The 20,356-nt window shown below is 35.6% G+C and overlaps 1 protein-coding gene across 1 annotated transcript; it reads right to left on the reverse strand.

The window, feature by feature from the left end:
* Window positions 1–244: 244 nt before the first annotated feature.
* LOC124642115 lies at window positions 245–6,935 on the reverse strand. Its single transcript, XM_047180429.1, has 7 exons — window positions 6,669–6,935; window positions 6,022–6,188; window positions 5,519–5,662; window positions 3,491–3,621; window positions 2,289–2,432; window positions 1,621–1,781; window positions 245–1,103 (listed from the first exon to the last, which is right to left on the reverse strand). Exons 1-7 carry the CDS (start codon window positions 6,819–6,821, stop codon window positions 972–974), a joined length of 1,032 nt encoding a protein of 343 aa, XP_047036385.1. The 5' UTR covers window positions 6,822–6,935; the 3' UTR covers window positions 245–971.
* Window positions 6,936–20,356: the final 13,421 nt, after the last annotated feature.

Consider the following 20,356-nt stretch of genomic DNA (forward strand, 5'->3'; position numbering starts at 1 on the left):
AGTGAGTACACCCGCGTCAAGACGGAACTACTTCCCGATCCAAATAAAAATTAGCCTTTATGATATAATGAGATATTTTATATTGAATGAGTTATGATTACTGCGAAGTTTCATCAAAATCCATAATTTCTGCGTAAAAGACGAACAAATATCCTTACATACATCTATTCATACATACATATATACAAACTTTCACATATTTCATATTTTTTAATACAACGATACGAATTTATTATGATGCGCCATTAGACATATATTTTGAGGTTTGATAGACAGGTACGGCTAACGTTAGTCTGGCGTCATAGAATTATCAGTCAAAAGGACTGGCGATAACAGCTGCGTCAGTTGCATGCCTCGGAGAAGCATCTTTAAATTTAAATCAATACTCAAACCCACAAACTGTCGGTTTGATTGTAGAAGAACCTCAAAACCAGCCCAAGATATTTCACGAAAATGTTTTCAGTTAATTTAAGATAACTTTAATTAAATTTAATGGCCTGTTAGTGTACTGATTTCTGAAATTGTATTCCATTTTGAATTTCTACGCTAAGGTATATTATAACGGTTCTAATATCGTGATAATTGCCATTGTTAGTAGGCTTAGCTTTCATTTATTTGGGTTCTCAAGGTAAGAACAGGTCCGATTAATTTCTCTTTGACTGATTTTGGGAGTTGTAGCAGTTCCATCGTTATTATTATTAACTACCTGTTTTATATCTTAAATATATGACTTTTATTTTGTCTTGTCTTGTTGCTTCACCAGTTTAAACACTTTAGATTTCCGAATAAGTTATGGGACCTTAACTGAACTATGTGTTTTTGTATGTCTACTACCCAATTTCTCGAAGATATTTGAATTGTTTGTGATTCCTATGGTTGTCTGATGATAAAAATAGTAAAGCTATTGCTGACAAAATATGATTTTTCTATACAACATTATCTACTATAGTGCTTACACTAAAACTTCAGTCTTAAGCTGATTCAGCTTTGATATCTTCAGCGCCCTTCTTGCTTCTGTACTCCCAACCCTGGTAGGCCAGGTCTTGAGGACCGACGTCATGCTCCCTGAAGGAAATACCTCCTGAGCCGTACTTGTGACCACCCTGGAAGATATGGTTTGAAGAATTAGGGGGTGATAAAATTCTAACTTCATAAAAAAGAATGTAAATTATTAACTGTAGATTTGTTTAGAAGATAGATAGATTAGACATTTATTCAGCACAAATAATAACAGGCAATAATAAATTGTCAAAAAAAAAGTGGGTATACAAGACATACATACTCATACACAATACACACAATAAATAAGTAAGTAGATTAATAGAACATTATCAAAAGGATATTATCGTGGACCCTAAAAATATATTAGAGAGAGTAGGCTGATGTTACTTCGACATGAGATAATGATGATTTACGCATTTGATATAATGTACAACTTCCGTGTCAGTCAGCAAAAATTACCCAAGCTTTCCTGTCAGTGAACGAGGACGTGTGGTGAGCATGGAAAAAATTTACTAGCTTCTGGGGAGCCTTTGTTTAGCAGTGGGCGGTTTTTGGCTGTGTTAGAAACAAAGACAGTGAAAACATCCTATATGAAGAATCAAAGGTATTTCTACTTACAGGATAGCTATCATAATGTGAAGGAGCGTAGTGTGACTGTGGTGGTGTCTCCCTGTAGGGTCCCAGACCGATGCCAGCTGGACTGTACTGAGGTCCCGAGAAGTGGCTGGACGAGAACGGTGAAGAGTTGGGCTTGCAGAACTTGAAGTAGCCGATTACACCTGGAGAAAAAATGGTTATTAGGAAAATGATAAATAAAAATTTCAAATGAAGTAGGTATGTTCAAGGTATACGTTCAACCGTACTCTTTAAGTATATGTTGAGATTTACAGTTGAACGGAAAAGAGATTATGGGTTTTATTGTCTTGCTACCACCTAGGACAACTCGCCGTCTCCATAGCCTTTTCCTAACTACATGAGGTCGGCTTGCAGCTGAGTACCCGTTTATTAAATGGAGCGACTGCTTATCTGACTTCAACAATAACTAGGTTATGGAGGTCATTTCAGATAGTAGGTCCATTTAAACCTGGTATTAATTTGCTTCATGTAATTCTGGAATTCTGTTTCATATTATCAGCGCAAGGGCTTAAATCAAACAACTTGACATGGATGCAGCTTAAATCATCTTTTATAGATGTTAAAAGGCCATTGATGATTATTCTCGAAGCAAACCTCATCATCTTTAACAAAACACTATGTAGATGACAATGTAACTATGAAGACCATACCAGGAATGATAAGAGCCATGAATCCAAGGAACTTCTTGAAGCTGGCGAGGCCGAGGATGAGAGGCAGGAACAGAAGCAGCTTCAACTTGAACAGCTTGAGGATCAGCAACATGGGGATGATCAGCTTCTTCAGTTTGTGCTGGCCTGTGAACATGAGGAACGTCATATTTGTTTCTATCTTCCATCAGAAACCTGTGTTTCGTTCGATATACTTCGTGTACTCGGTTAAAAGGTCAGCCTTAGCCTTCCACGATAAGTTAGCTCTTTAATCGCCATTCCCAATTCCCTAAAGATGAAAGATTATTTGATACAATGTTGGGAACGGCTGTAAGTCTGAAAGAATTTCTCAAATCGGACCCAACTTTACTCTTAACTTTTGATAGCTAGATCGTATCGAGCTTGTTCAAAAGGTAGAAGTTAGCTTATTTCAACTTGGTTTTGTAAATTTTGGTACAGGTTGAACATGACAAACAAAATTCAAAACACAGATAATTTGGGAAATAATGCCAAAATGGTCAAAAGAATGAATACGTTCTAGTCTACTGTACAGGTAAAGATTCGGAATGATCTAAATTTTCATCTATATTCGGCACTGACATGGAAGAATAACTAGATAAACATGACCTTTCAAATATTGTTTCATAATTTCATTTCATAATATTTGTTACAGAAATGGAAACAGATAATTTGTTACAAAGATTTAATGAGAAATTATTGATCCAAAGTCTGACAAGAGAGACGGCTAAAGATTTGTTTAATTATAACAGAAAAAGCATTTTAAGTGCTTCGCTTTAATTAATTTGCCTTCGAAACTGGGCTTGAGGTTTTTAATTACTATAAATTCAAGTCATTTACGTGAAGACTGTTTGCTAAAATTAAATGGTTTTACGTGGCAGTTTGTATTGAGCTTATATTAAATGTGACAGCACCGTTTAAAGGTGTACCTAGGCAGCGTAGAAATTGAATAAATAACCTCAATATTGGTTGGTAAATAGCAATTACTACTAAACATTTTACTACACATATTTTGTATGTCTACCAGACAGTCCCGAATTTTTGGGAGGCAAACGTAGGGCCGAAGCCAACACGCTAAAGCCTTTTTGAGACCACTTTAATGAAATGGTGACACAAAACCGACGATTATCCCTGTATACACTATAGAAACAGAAACTATACATATTATTATTATGTATTTTACTTACGGAAAGGTGCCTTCTTATCCTCGATGATGTCAACTTCATCAGCGATCTGTTCAATGAAGCGAGGTGCAATGATGCCTCGTGACGTCACTTCATCGTCCAATTGCATCTCCAAGGCGGTCGATCTTAGGAACCTGATGATGAAGTAGTGGAGTTAGTCTTGTGAAGAGAATTTAGAGAAGTCTGCTATGATTACTGGCTTTTTGGAATGGTAAATTAGGCTGTGGGATTTCAATACGAAAATGTAGAGGTCTATTTGTATCAACATCATTATTATTTTTAAGATGTGTGGTATTTTAATCTCAATTGTTCATGTTCATGTCCCTTGGCTGGTAGGTACACATTTTTAAAATGGTACCAAAATACTCGCAAAAGAAATTATTTCATCTGATTAATTAATAAAATTATAATACTACCACAAATTCGCAACTATCTTACTGATTACTGGTACGCCACAGACAATTTCCAGTCTTAGTCCTTAATTTTCAACGAAATTTCAAAATTACCAAAATTTTCGCCGCAGACTCAAAATTTGGGAACGTTCATTTAGCAGTATTGTTTATATTACTTGTACAAGTTGTAATATGCAAACGAAGTTATAGTTGTTACTACGTTGTTACACAGTTGTTACACAGTTTTGGCAATGACACAAACAGTCTTGCCAAGACACTATTTGGAATATTATTCTGGAACCTAAATAGTGAATATTGTCGTCTGGTATTTGTGTCTGTTGTCTCCTTAGATTTTGGTTAAGAAGTTTTAGGAATTTAAGTTTCTGTTTTATATTTTATCTTTTTTCTTGTAGTTTGTCGGCGACATCGCGTACTCCAAGGCTACCGCGTACGTACTCGTTACGGATCTTATCGAGCCTCGTTACTCCGCACATCCACCGCAACATCTTCATCTCGGCAACTTGGATGGTACTGACATGCTTTTTTGTTACGGCCCACGTCTCGCTTCCATAAATGAGAACTGGTCTTATGACTGACTTGTAAATAATCCCTTTCAGTTTAATGGGCATTCGACTGTCGCAGGTAACTCCTGTAAGCTCGCGCCACTTAAGCCAGGCGGCTGATATTCGGTTCTGAATGTTATTTTCCAGGCTTCCGGATTTGGCAATTATGCTACCCAGGTATTTATACTCTTCGCACTCTTGAACTACTTGTCCATCAACCACTATAGGGTCAGTACGGGGGATAGGCACATTGCACACCATATACTGGGTCTTCGAAACGCTCAGAACTAGGCCACCTGCCTGCAACTGCCTCTTCCATGCCTCCAGGGCGTCTTCCAGAGCCTCACGAGTCGTTGTACAGATTGCTACATCATCCGCATACACAAAAGTCCACGATGCTTTCTGTTGGGCATCCTCGGTGAGCGTGTCCAGCACGAGGCTGAATAAGAATGGGCTCAAAACCGAACCTTGATGAACCCCTTCTGTGACAGGGATGGATTTTGTCACTCCTACATTAGTTCTTATGAACGAACGAACATTCCTGTACATGTCGGCAATTACTGAGACGTAGCTTCTGGGACATTTCGTCTCCTGAGACTCCATCAAATGGTACTTCGAGGCACACGATCAAAAGCCTTTTCCATGTCAAGAAATGCGATATATAGGGGCTGGATCTTTGCTCTGTATTCTTCTGCGATCATGGTCATTGCAAACGTTGGGTCAATGGTTGAAATGCCTGGTACGAAGCCATATATATAAATATAAATAAATTGCATTTAAATTATAAATAAATTGCATTTAAATTATAAATGCAATTTATTTATATTTGATTCGGAAGCTTCTGCCAGCGGTTTCACTTGTGTTCAGTGGGAACTACTTCGCGCACCGGATGAAATGTAGCTTTACAGCCTTCCTAGGTACATACTCTATTTATCTATTTACATACGTCTAGTTATAAATTCTTTTTCAGGATTTTTCAAATTGGTCCAGTGTTTCCCGATGTTGGAGCGTTCAACTAACCAAAAGAACTCCGCTTTACGCTTTACAATATTACTATGAACATAATGACTACTTACCTCTCAATCTTCCTCATTCCGTATTTAACAAGGGCCTCCCAGTCTGAGTCCTCGCTGCGGGGCTGTGACTCCAACTGAGGAGGTTCCCGGGACAGTGCGCGCGCTTGAGAGTCCACTTTCACTAGTACGGCATTTTCTGATAGTCTGCAATGTTAGAAAATGGTGGATAAAAAGGTGATAGACGTAAAATAAAAAAGGGATGATTATAGATTTAGATTATAGGTAGGTTATAATTATCCATAATGATTAAAATAATTCCATGACAACCGGTCTAATGGTGTTTGATGATTTAGTTAGCCGTAATTGTACCCTTTTCTACAATCCAAAATAATCTTGGTTTGTGAATATCCAGATTACGATAAGAGACACCAATAATAAAGGCATATTTATGTATACTTAGTGTTAATCACCTTTATTGAGTATGACATCGTTAATCTGCAAAGTTGGCCTAAACTCCTCAAACTCGATCCAAATCAAAACTTAAAAAATATATAAAAACTCACTGGTAAGCCTGTTTATCGAAGAAATCGTCAAAAGAGCGCAGTGCTTGTGCCTTGAAGCAGTCAGCTAAGTCTCCATTGAGGCACTGCTGGGTGGACTGCTGGATGTAAGGGTCTTGGTCTTCTCCGAAACCCAGCCAGTCTAATAGACCACGACCTTGAGCTTGAGGCTGTAATAATAAGATAGGAAAGTTAGAAAAATAATGTTATACCTACTTGAGTATACGAAAATAGTAAGTTCTTCTAAAATCGGGACTCAAAACTGGATGTTAAGGATCAATTAAAACCTAAACTGCATGATGGTAATGAAAATAGAACGTCATTTATATGACAATGATGAATTAACTATGTAGTAGATAGAAGACGAGATGAAAAGAGGAAGAGGAGATGAAAGAACTGTTAAGTATATCTTAACAGTCCTTTCATCTCCTCTTCCTCTTTCCTCTCCTTCAGTCGTTCTTCAAAGGAAATATTTCCTCAATCAAAAGATAGCTAGATCCAAAGACAAAAGGTTTCAGGTTTTAACTAATCTTAATAACTGTTAAATACTCTCTGGACATATAAGGAGCCCGGTGGCCCGGTAACACCATCACAATTCGACTGTCAAAAAACACGAAAAATAATAAAGCCACTAGCAAAAACCAACTCACCGAACGTCCATGGTCTCCTCCAAAGTTCAGTGACCTTCCTTCACCTTCCTGCTTAGGAGGCTGGTCAGGAAGCCTGATGCCACCTTCTCCTCTCGACTGCAGCGTCAGCACGGCTGCTATCGCCAGCATTAGCCATCGAGCTTGACTCAGCATCTTGAACTATGATCTGAAGAAGAAGATTGGTTCTTGGTTATAGTTGAGTTATTCTTTTTGGTGTTTGCAGAAGGATCTTTGGTGCATTAATAGGTAAATGTATGCCTCACACTGCAGAATTAACAGTTGGCCGACTATTGGCCCGGTATTAGGAAAATTAAGAAATTTTTAGAAAATCGTGAATTCAAACAAAGTTTTCATTTATTCTGATACAGTACGTATATCTGATCTTTGTAACGTGTGTACTTCCATTCATCTTTATACTGATTTATGAGCCCAAATCAAATATCAGTCGATTAATAGTTTTTAGTGTGCGCGTTCTCTAAAAGTGACTTTTTCCAAAACTGTGGGAAGCATTTGTCCGTTGTTTATAAGTATTTTTTTTTGTTCTTTGTTAGTAATGCAATGTAATTATTTTGGTATTGAATTTGTATTTTTGGTTTTGAAAGATACAAAAGATTAGCAAGTCAATAAACCTAAGTTATTAAATGTTTGAATTATTCCTCTGTGGTTTGACGTCTGGCGAGTATCTTCCAAAATATAAAATTAAGTCAAGCCCCGAGAGTATTTATTTTGGTCGGAGTTGTCAAATAACCAGCCTTGTTTCGTATCGACAAGGAACAGTTTGTTTTTATTTGTTCGGGTTTAGATAAACTCAAGGGATACCGAACATGTTTTTTGAAATTGTATTAAAAATTGATACTCTCAGTTTATTGGAAGTTTGGGTTATATCAGTGTTTTTCTGCTTATTTCCTTAGGGGTTAAAAGGGCTGTTACGTGGCTTTTGATGTTTAATATAATTTGTTCGTAAAAAATAGGGTTGGTGTACATATTTTCAAAAATGTTACCAAACTGCCTTTGTGTTGTAACTTGATCAATAGACAAGTTTTTACTTTGAAGCTATGATTTGTCTAGTTTAGTTTCCCTCATCACCGGGTTATGAGAATTAGTAAAATACATAGGTACTGATATTATGTTTAACCAGCTTACCAGGAAATCAACCCCAATTACTCAAAGGCTAGACATAATCAGAATAATTTATTTGTTCTTCTTCTCTTCTTCTGCAGTGGTAGATACTGCATATTTTGGCTTTATGCGAAAAAAAATTAAGATGATGACTTGACTAAACTTTCAAAGAAAACAGCTGTAGCAGCAATTCTGAATTTCCTTCTTTTTTACTGGTAACTAATGGCCATTGTCAATTATTTCCTACTTTTCTACAGTTAGGTACCATATTTCTACGTACTTTCTAGTCTGTATAGCGCGTTGCTCCACTTGAGGTCTTGTTTAGAACTCGTTCAAACTTAGTGGACAACTTTGTGTGAACGCCTTAACAGAGTTCATTAATTTGTTACGTACTTTCCTATTAGTAAGTTGGCTATAGTTTTATATATTGTTGCAAAAGAAATAATAGTATTATGATTCCATATGGAACGATGGATTCGTCGGTGACATTGAGAAATACTTTTTGTTCGAACGCGGTTATATCAGAAACTAGTAGACCAATTTGGAAAATTCTTTCAGTGTTGGATATCCGTAATATCCAGGAAGGCTACAAGCTACTTTTTATCCGCAGTCTTTATATACAGTTTTCGATATGATGAGTTTCGAAAGGCACCAAAGTAAATTGACAAATATTGTATTAGACTTTTATTTTGTTGCTGGGGAGTTTGTTGCGCCATTTCTTCTTCTCAGCAAAAACACATAGAAAGTGGTGAAGGGTGGGCGTTTGGGGCTGTCTTTTGTAAATTTCTGACGTTCGAAAAGTGTTGTTTTGCAGCCTAATTTGAATGAATGACTTTTGATTTTGATTTTATCCCATGACAAAAGTAATGATTAGAAGGATATTATATTATCCTGTACTACATAAGTACTATAGAGGTCACATACCATGTTGCCCATGTGAATGAACCAGACCAGTTATAAAGAATTGAAGTCAATGACAATTGCGTACGTGACCCAGCGGGCGCAATTGGAAGAAAGTGGCTTATTTTCACCAAGTCATGCAAGAAACTGTGATACTATGGAATTTTTGGGTTATTGTTAGACTTTAAATGGGCGAAATATGAGTGAGATAAGGAGAAATTCTCGAAAATTTGCTGTTCTTAATTTCAACCGTGGTTAGAGCTGACTTCTTCCTGCATCGCGATAAAACGTAGCCTGCATATTATTTCGGTTTATAAGCTTTGATAGAGTTTGAAGAGTGTCGTGGTGGCCTAGTGGGTAAAGGACCAACCTCTCAAGTATGAGGGCACGGGTTCGATCCCAGGTCAGGCAAGTACCAATGCAAATTTTCTAAGTTTGTATGTACTTTCTAAGTATATCTTAGACACCATTGACTGTGTTTCGGATGGCACGTTAAACTGTAGGTCCCGGCTGTCATTGAACATCCTTGGCAGTCGTTACGGGTATTCAGAAGCCAGTAAGTCTGACGCCAGTCTAACCAAGGGGTATCGGGTTGCCCGGGTAACTGGGTTGAGGAGGTCAGATAGGCAGTCGCTTCTTGTAAAGCACTGGTACTCAGCTGAATCCGGTTAGACTGGAAGCCGACCCCAACATGATTGGGAAAAAGGCTCGGAGGATGTCGGAGGATGAAGCTTTGATAGATACCTACTGTCAAGTTTTATCAGAATTCTGTTACATTATAAAATACTATAAAAGTAGCAAATATCCCCACATCCAATGTTTTATGTTTATAATATTACGTGATGCATGAGTCTGAGATGAAATGACAGAAAAGCTGGATGAACTTGAAAATTAAAGATTCAATACATGTCAAAGTGATCCAAGATAAACTGCAAGATAAAGATACTCTTATGAAGTACAGCGTTTTTTTATATATTTTGAGGTATGGTAACGGTACTGGGGTACCGGTGAAACCTATTAGATTATGATATGATGTTATCAAAATCAAATATCGCAGACACAAAAAAAAAACATAGATAAAGCAAATATGGATGCAAATGCATGCAAGAGGGAACTGAATAAAAACAAATAGAAAAGCAACAGATCATGAATATTATCAATAAGATGTCAATGACTTAGTAAAAGACAATACAATGGTTGAAGCAAGAAAGTTAGCAATTTTGATCAAGTCATGCAAGAAATTCGTTGCGCATTACTTTGTATTGATGAATTTGTAATTGGTAATGTTGATGAAGATTTTTTACCCTTGATCCATACATAGAAGTAGTTTGTAGTTCCTGTAGAATCAATTTATGGGACAGTGAACTCTTTAAAAACAGGATGAAAAAAGGCAATTTCAAACGTAGATTTTCTTGCGAGATGACAATTAATAGTTAGATATAGTTAATAAAGAAAAATTAACCTTACGCAAATTACAATAAAGATCCAAAAAACATTTCACACTGCAAAATTCACGATAAAAACAAACTCAAGAACAAAACACAGTGCTTACATTTGTACACACATTGTGGCGACACAGTTTGTAAATGGAAAACGTGTGTCTCACAATTCATAGTAGGAGCGAGCGAGACGCATGACGTTCGACGGTAAACTGCGCGTACGACGCCGAGAAGTAACGGTCGCCTTATTTAAGTTAAAAAAAGAAACGATGTAATTATGTACTGGTATATTTCTTTGGAAAATAAGACAATTTCATGGTTGTAGTTTTTTTGGGAGATGGTATCAACGTTGTTATTAAATTGTTGCTGTCAACTGTATGTCTCTTTTGATGGATCAACATGTTACGTTTTTGATAAGACTTATGAAATTGGAAACAGGGCCAGTAGAAAAATATCTCTGACACTGTCATTGTAAAACAAATTAGAATACATGGTTTTGATGTTTATAACTCCCTAAATAACATGTTGCAGAAAAAAAAATATCGATATAGATGCAAAAGTAACTCCTTTTGTGTTCCATAATTACGCTAAAACGCCTGAACTAATTGATATTAAATTCGGCACAGAGATATATGGGTAACCTTGAGAGGAAATTAAACCGCTTTCTATCCAAGTAAGGAGAATAGTCCCTGCAAGACCCAAGTAAAACTGTGGGCTGAAACTAGTTTAAATTAATTATCAAACAATAAAATACGGATGACCTAACACACTTACTAACGGTCTACTTAGCATTATTGGTTTGTTTTATTAACACAAGGCATTACTTACTCTAAGTTATAACATAGTTATCACATTACGTAACTTAGCCTTCGAACATTAGTACATTGTATTTGGTCTAGAATTTTAAACATAGAATTGTGACATATAGCCCGGTCAAAATAGACATAAAAGTAGTTGGTCCTTTGACCTCGAATAACTTTTGACGCACACATGGGATCGATGGGGACTTTTAGTATTTTATTTATAATGATCAAATCTAGCTCTCCACCAAAAATCAGCTTTCCGGGAATTTTTGTTATTTCAAATGTCTATTTTGACCGGGCTAATAAGATATTGAATAAAACACATGCCGATTTTAAATGACAAGTATCAAGGTATGCGATGTTATAGACTACATAATTTCTTTGATAATATTCTAAGCGGTATAAACATGGCACTTAGATAGTTAATACAAATTCCAAAATGTAGCTTGATTTAAAGACTAGGTTTAAATTATGTTTTCCGTGAACTCCGACGTCAATCAGACCAAAAAAATTACGTGAGAGGAAAATAAAAATTATCGTTTTCTTTTATGTAATAAATAAACTTGACTACTTACAATCTAAGTAAAAAGGCAGACAAACTCACATTAATACCCGCTAAATTATGAGCCCATTAAGATTCTGCTTTTTCCCTGGTGGACCCTAATTTAGGGGTCGTAACAAATTATAAGAAAAACTACTTCATCATTTGAACGCGAAGTGAAAGAAAAACGTACTCTTTCGCTATGTGACATGCATATCAAAATGGGCGGATCTAAGATGTAATAATTACACGTTAGTGGATATGGTATAAAATAGGTTTCTTTTTCTGTAATTTGAATGAATGGAGTTGGTTTCTTAAGAGGAGAAAAAAGAAAAATGCGTTTAATTGCGTATATCAGAAACGATAACATCATAAATTACATTTACTAATTAAAGCAATAGCCTCTGGTTAAGGGTCTCAGCACACATATGGGATCGGAAAGGGATCGTCACCGTATCGCCTCGAGCCGTTCAGAATGGTTTGTATTAAACTCCCTACTGCAACGCACACTAATCGGAATAATAACGTAATCGCCTCGCCTCGGAACAGGCTCCGAACTTGAATTCCCGCGCTTACGGCTCATCGTCCCCGCGCTTACGTTTCTCCGTCCCCGCGCTTACGTCTCTCCGTACCCGAGCTCACATCTCTTCGTCCACTCTTTCCCCTTTCCCCTCCCGCGACTTGCCTGCTAAAGACGCCGCCATTCGCAAGGAGTATTTCATTCGTGTTGCGCGTATGTTTTATTTAAAATTTTAAGTTCGATTCAAACACAAAATAACGATGCAAAGGGAGAAACTTATTGAAGAAGTGCCTCGTGCGGCGAGGCGTAAGCGCGGTGTCGCCTAGCCGTAGCCGAGTTGACGTACAGGCGCTGCTGATACGCTTTCGTTACGTGCATACGCTAGGTTGACGCCTGGTTGACAGCGAGGCGAAAGGCGTTACGGTTACGATCCCTTTCCGATCCCATATGTGTGCTGAGACCTTAATATTCATAATTTACAAAAAAAAAAAAAACAAATTATCATGACTTTACCCTTTTTTGAAATACCAACAAATATTTTATACAGTTAGTTTTGTAACCATTCAAGTTTAGTTCAGAATAATTTTATTCTTCACTAATGGACAGAAAGTTACAGAAAAACTAAAAAATATATTCTAGAAGTCTATTTGCAAAGAAAAACCTGAAAAGATTTTAGTAAAGGTAGGCTGAATTCTTGGACCTACATTGTTTATAGGCATTAACACATCATTGATTAATTAACGTCAATTTATGGCCGGTGAGCGATCGATTATGATCTTATTTTATATTTTGGGTTAATTTAGCAATTTTTAAAAAGATGGCTTATTTATTGTTGTTATAATAAATTATAATAAATATTGTTGTTTTTAGAAAGCCTAGATTTTGTGGCAATTACATTGGTTTACATAAAAAAATCTTTAAAAAAATATGAAATTATCAATAACATAGAAAGATGCCAGTGAAAACTTTTTGAGTTTTCCTATAATTCTAACCGATGTTATTTGATACCAACTTTAACTTTGTGTAGGTAAACTAGCGATCGAATATTGCAATGCAAATTATTACCACGTTTTGACATTGTGATACATAAGTTTATTTTGTTTTCAAATTGTGACACTTAAGTTAATATACTTTTTTCTACACTGCGTCTTCGTGACATAAGAACACATTTACACATCAATGTACTTGACCCACTACGTGCAAGGATAACTTTCTACTGACATCATAATGACGTCCGTAGTGAATCATTCGGGGTAAGCATAGAAGTAGGTTGATTGCAGTCTTTTTGAGTTCCGTTAATTGGTTAGCTGTTTTGGGGTTTTTTTATTTTTATTTTTTTTGTAAAGACGGAAAACTACAATTAATAATTTAGTAAGAGCTACCTATACATATGCAGAAAGATAAAGAGTTAGTTTTTTTTAACTCGCTAATCGTAGTAAGTACTGGTAAGATTTAAAAACGTATTTCAGTGTAAAGTTAACCTATTTATAGAGGAAGTTTATAAGTCTTACCTCCCCACTCAGAGACATTTAATGGTTACTTAAGCCATTCCTTACTGAAGGATTTGTATGACATTCCGTCACTAAGGAGTGACTTAAGTAATCATTAAATGTCTCTGAGTGGGGAGGTTAGCTTTTATCCGGATGCGCGGTGAAGTTCCCACGGGTTACATACATATATGTAATTAGTAGATATGCTATAATTATAATAAAAAAAAATATAGCTACCAATAATATGAGTTTTAAATTACTTTTTTAACCGACGTTTAAGAAAAGAGGAGGTTCACAATTCGGGTGTTTTATGTTTATTTTGATCACGAAGATGAACAGTTTTGATACCTATTTAGATTTAAAAATCGCGGAAGTTAAGATTAAGCGTGAAATTGCTCTAAGTTAGCGTGGTTTACAATTTGACGCTTGTTCATGAGAAAAGGCCTTTGACCTCCTGAATAACAGGTATTGTTATAACTATCCATTCCTGTATAGATAAACGTGAAAGTACCTAATAATGCCTGTCTGGAACACTTTCACAGTGAAGGTACAAAATTGAGTGAGATTTGATTTGATTTTCATCTATTTGCGCAAAGAAGAATAAGTCACTATGCAATTGATTAAGAACCATAATTATAAAAATCTTAGTTTTCTGAAAAACTAACTTCAACCAGCGGTTTCACCTGCGTCCTTTGAAAACTTCTGTGTTAGAAGACCATCATTTTTATATTGAGCCTCATTTATGAAATACTACCTTCCTAAAAAATCTACCTACCTACCTAGATAAAAAAGTAGCTTACAGCCTTCCTCGATACATAGGCTATCTAACACTGAGAATTTTCTAAATCGGACAAGTTCTTCCTGCTTCCTGACATTAGTGCGTTCAAACAAAGTTTTCATCTTAATAGATAATGCCGGGACACTTTTTCACACACGGTCGGTTAGCCCCATGGTAAGTTATTAATTAACTTGTGTTATGGGTGCTTACACAATTGATAAACTACATATAGCTACATTTATACATATTTATAAATACAGATTATAACACCCAGACCACGGCCAACAAGCATGCTCATCACACAAATGTCGACCGAACCGGGACCATAGACCTCAAGTTCGGCAGTCCGGAATGGTGACCATTGCGTCATCGAGGTCGTTAAAAGATAAAAGGACAGAGAATAAAATGTAAACAATATGAATAAAGTTCAGCAGTAGACTTATACGGGCTAATGATGATGATGATTATCAAAGAAGGGAATACATACCTTATGATGTTGTAACAAAAGATAATTTAGCTTAAATGGTAAGACGGCTAATATAGGAAGCTTGTGTTTTACAACAATAGTGTCTTGAACTACTTTCACTCTCCTTAAAGGCAGAGTGACACGAGCATGAAAAAGGTTGATCTTATGTAAGCAATTTTTTTTAGGTTAAAACCTTTTTTAAATACATTTAAAAAAGTTAACTATTGAGGATGTATGTAACGGTTTTGGTCAACTGTTTTCATTATTAACTGACTCATTATGTCTTATTTTATTTCAATAGTGCGTATTTGGTATTAAGAATAGAAAAAGTTTATGTATTTGTAAAGTATTTAAAAAATATAATATACCTAAGTGATAATATGATTATTTTATAAAGCATCTCTGAAACTGCTGAAATTATTAAAAAAACTCTTTTAAGTTATCCTTTACCTAACCCCATTCCCTATAGTTCAAAAGCCACCCTTAACAAAATGAAAAGTTGAATTAACATTTGTTACTTTATAAATTATCAAAACTTTTTACAAAACCAATTAATCTTTTTATCAGTTATTATCACAAAAGTCACCTATTATTTAACTAAAATTACATAACTTAAAACAAATCTTACCTTAAAAGTTAAAACACAGAATTTAGTCCAAATACCTAGATGACGTTCAATGCACTGAGTACTGCAGACAAGAGTGGCTTCGGTTAAAACCAAACAACCTTATATAATAACTAAAACATAAGAATTGCATAAACCTCTTTAAAGCTTTGTTCAGACGGCGCAACAAAGGAGCAATATTGGAGCAACATGACATCCGTGTAACTGTGAATACTGCTTTTGAAAGAGAAACAAGCGACTGTTGTTAAACTTAAAAATAAATAGTTAAAAAAACTAAAAAGCACGCTTTTTGTAACGTTTCTTAACTAGTCATGTTTTGTCATCAGAACTCAGAGCGTGTGCAAAAGTTCATCCTAATCGGAGGCCGGGATGTGGGTCAAATTAAGATTCCAAGATTTTCTTACAATACATAGTCACAAGTGGAGCTAATATAAGCGTGTTAAAGATGGAGAAAATAGTCGATGCCTGTAACTAACTACTAACTAATTTACTGCCAACAGTGGGGCAGTAAATTAGACCTTTTTATTTATTTTTGTTATTTCTAAATCATTTCACACAAGATTTGCTGTTTCCGCGTTCCGGGGGCACTCTTTTCCATACCCGGACAAAATATATGTATAGAGGTTTATGCCTATATTACTAGGGTTTTCTAGCTTCCCAATTGTGATTTTTTTTTACCATTTCAGTAAGTACATAGTTTCGTAGCCTTTAGCGTACAAACAAACAGTTATGATATAACAATATAGATTCAGTTTGTAAACCATCTAAGTAAAGTTTTTTTCGTCACTTAGTGTAAGATACCATTCTAGCAATTTAGAATGTTAGTGTCTCTCCGTCTGAACTCAGCTTAATCTTTATTTCCATTATGTTCACTTACATAATACACTTTCAACTTTAACTCAATAGCTATAAAGTCGATTTTCCAATACTTTCGACAGGTTTTAGCCAACTTAACTTTATCATCGGGCAAAATTTTATGGTTATGCGAAATTGATCTTTAAGTGTGTACTTTAAGGTTGAATTTTATAAGATTGTGATGGTTACGATCTTGCAAACCGGAGTTTGAATGAAGTTAGCGTAACGTGGGGTATCCCAGCGAATATTGGTGAGAGTTCAGAAGTATGGAGTAGGCTTTTTAATAACTTTAAATTGAACAAACTGGTGTGCTATGTAGACTATTTAATTGTCGATGTACAGATACTGCTATAAGGTATATTTTGACAATAAAATAAAGATACGATAAAATAACACCCCAGTAAAATTATAGGCTGCTGCGATTAACGGACCATATGACACGAGTTAGTTCTTTCTTTACATAAATGTTTTAATAAATAAAAAAAATATGTAAAGGTCGGCATTGTAAAGTTTTTCAAAAAGCTGCCAAGTTTTATCAAGGTTTTCTATTGTTAATAAGAGGTGTTGAAAAAATTATCTACTACTTTTTAAACTTTTCGTTTGCTAAATAGCTCATTGTTTACCTGTCAAATAAACAGTTTGAAAAAAGCCGTCTCCACACAACATTAACCTCACACTCCAGTTGTTGTATCCTGGTGGTCTTTCATAATCCAGTTCATGGATAGCATCAGGAATTCCCTGAAGCCTATTGCCTTATTGCTTTAATGTCTTGACTGATCATTTTGTAAGAAGTATTGACCTTGGTAAGAATGGTCTTATGAATTTTCCTTCCGATGTTTTTGATTGACAAAGAGTGTTAATGGTATATTTTGTTCTCGAATTTGTTATCGTCACATTTTTGCTTAAAATAATGTTATTGCGTTTTATAGGAAGATAATGTCTTAGAGTACATTGTAAGGTACCGGTGGTATGGTACGGACGGTAATTTTAAGGTAACTAGGCGGGTTTTTGAAAATTAAATTGAATTATTGTAAAGAAGCATAGAAAAAAGACTTAACAACTAACTGTGTTATGTAATAATATTCATGGATAGCATCAGGAATTCCCTCAAGCCTATTGCCCTATTGCTTTAATGTCTTGACTGATCATTTTGTAAGAAGTATTGACCTTGGTACTCCAGCTATGGTGGTAAGAATGAGTCACATACATAAAATATAAACGTATTTTGCACACAAACAGAGCCTGAGAAAATACATAAGTAGCCTACTTTTAACCCTGTTGTAGAAAAGTGAATCTTACAGCTCGTGGTGGCTAAAATCGGGAGTGAGCTGTTTTTCAAATTGCAGCGCTCAAAAAGCCACGAAATACTTACAACGTATAAAATTTACAATATTGATAAGAACTGTCGAAAAAAACTCAACAACTAATTGTTTAACTGCAGTTGTCGTATCCTGGTGGTCTTTCTAACAGCATCATGTCCAGTTCATGGATAGCATCAGGAATTCTCTCAAGCATATTACCTTATTGCTTTAATGTCTTGCCTGATCATTTTTTCAAAGACAAAGACAAAGATCATTTATTTCCAAAAACACGGGTACATCAAAATACATTTTTATGATGCATATTATGAGGTCTTAAATATTAAGGTTGGTTTTGTAAGAAGTATTGTCCTTGGTACTCAAGCGATGGTGGTAAGAATGACTCACATACATGAAACATAACCATATTTTGCGCACAAACGAGCCTGAGAAAAGACATAAGTAGGCTACCCCTGTTGTGGAATAGTGAATCTCACGGCTCGTGGTGGCTAAAATCTGGAGTGTAGCCAGCTGTTTTTCAAATTGCAGCTCTCAAAAAGCCACGAAATACTTACAACGTATTTACATTATTGATAAAAACTTTCGAAAAAAGACTCAATAACTATCTGTTTGGCTCCAGTTCTCCAGTCTTGGTGGTCTTTCTAATAGCATCATGTCTAGTTCATGGATAGCATCAGGAATTCCCTCAAGCGTACCTATTGCCTTATTGCTTTAATGTCTTGACTGATCATTTTGTAAGAAATATTGACCTTGGAAGTAAGTGGTAAGAATGAGTGTGGTTTTTCCTTCCGATGTTTTTGATTGCCAATGTGTGGTAATGTGAAGTATGATTGCAGGTGAGTTTGTTATTGGGTTAGAGTGAAACCACGGAAAGAAAAAAATATTTATGCTCAAATTACTTTTACTCGTATTGCGATTCTAGGAGTAGTCTCAAAGCACATTCTATTATATCTTTCTCCTTAAATGTTTTAAACGTTTAGTCGGTTTATACTTGCATTGGGCTTATAAATCAGTATGGAGATTAATGGTAGTCCGCACATCAACGATGACATATTCGGCCAGTATCATCATGTGCCTAGCTTTTTTCCAACTATGGTCAGTTCAATCTCAACCGATGCAACTTAGTACCAGTATTGCAACCAGCATCAGACCGATTTAAAGTTTGATTGAATTCACAATTGCCTCAAAATAAACACTATCAATCAACTATGATTGGCGGGCCTCTTAATATATTTATTTGCTTTGTTTATAAGCCCTAATTCAAAAGCACATTACTCCTAACTTCCGCTATCAAAAGCCTTTGATTTTCCAATCAAAAAGAACCATTGAAATACTCTCAGTAATATCTATCAAAGCTACTCAGCAATTAGCAAACCAAAATGTGTATTATCCGCTAGTAATGCTATCAATTTGTTTGTCATCGATCGATCATAAGGTTAAACAACGTTTGGTGCTTTCGGATCCTGGATGGGTGACCAGATGTCATATCATGATGAGTGCTTATGTGTTTCGAAAGGCATGATAAATCGGCAGGTATTGACTGTCATTTGAACATCTTTTTCAGTCATTACGGGTAGTCAGAAGCCAGAAAGTCTGACCACCAGCAAGGGGTATATGCATCATAAGGTATGGCTCGTAAGATATGGCTTATTTTCTATTTTTCTTCTATTTATGATAAGGTTTACTTGTCACTAGTTGTTTCGCATTACTATATGAATTACTAGCCGTTTTCCTGCGGTTTCACCCGCATCCCGTGGGAGCTACTGCCCGCACATACATGCCTATGTTACTCGCAGATAATATAGCTTTCTAATGGTGAAAGAATATTTAAAATCGGTCCAGTTGTTTTCGAGTTTATCCATTACAACCAAAGTTTTCCTCTTTATAATATTAGTTTAGATATAAACTACGCTTACTTCCCTTACCAGCATAAAATATTGTTGTATGCTTATTTACCAGTACCAGTCAAGTAATTTTTGAGTTTATTCGTTACACACAAATCTTTCTTTTTATAACCGACTTCCCAAGAATATACCGGATATATATATATATATAGTTTTTTTTGTGTTTGAACAACAATATAGTTAGAAGAAAATGTAGACATAAGTATCTTCAAAAAGTACTTTAAAGAGTCTCTTTCGCAGACAATTACCACGTTTCCAAGACGAAGTAAAAGGAATAAAACATATTATGCCTAGTAAACAAACGGTAACTGTGTCGCGTTATATAACAGAACTTTAGGAAGTAAAGTTACCGAGCTCGTTCAATGCAGTTTAAAGGTAAACGTATATTTATTTGAGCTGAAAGTGCACAACGAAATTTATTTGAGTTTAAAGACTTGTTGAATCGTTGGAAAAGGAAAGGACTCCAGATATTCCAGATGAATTTGGATGTCATATTCCAATTTTACATGGTCGACTTTTTATCAATATTGTAAGACAGGTGTAAGGTGATAGAAGTGATTTTATAAGCATCCTTACTAATATTATAAATCGGAAAGTGAGTTTGTTTGTTTGTTTGTTTGTTTGTTCCGCTTTCACGCCGTAACTACTGAACCGATTGCTTTGAAATTTTGCAGACGTAAAGTTAGAAGTCCGGATTAAATAATAGGGTACTTTTTATCCCGAAAAAAATAGATATTCCCGAGGGAAAACAAAAATATTGTTTGCTTGATGGATGGATTGTAGATGGCGCTGTGTGTCGTTTAAAACAAGGTAATATATTGCAAACGAATATAAACATGTAAATTTAGAAGCTAAATGATACGATAATGAATCCCCGAAAATGAGGAATTCCCGAGGGATGATGTACAATTTGTTTAATCGTCTAAACT

Source organism: Helicoverpa zea, chromosome 23, assembly GCF_022581195.2.
Source record: "Helicoverpa zea isolate HzStark_Cry1AcR chromosome 23, ilHelZeax1.1, whole genome shotgun sequence".
In the NCBI taxonomy this organism is placed as follows: domain Eukaryota; kingdom Metazoa; phylum Arthropoda; class Insecta; order Lepidoptera; family Noctuidae; genus Helicoverpa; species Helicoverpa zea.

Bases quoted from the DNA above. Each gene is read 5' to 3' on its own strand.
- LOC124642115 (XM_047180429.1), bottom strand. From the start codon at position 6,821: ATGCTGAGTCAAGCTCGATGGCTAATGCTGGCGATAGCAGCCGTGCTG. The intron at 1,782-2,288 runs GTATGGTCTTCA...TTTTTTCTCCAG, and splicing joins CATGGCTCTTATCATTCCTG to GTGTAATCGGCTACTTCAAG. The intron at 1,104-1,620 runs GTAAGTAGAAAT...CATATCTTCCAG, and splicing joins CACATTATGATAGCTATCCT to GGTGGTCACAAGTACGGCTC.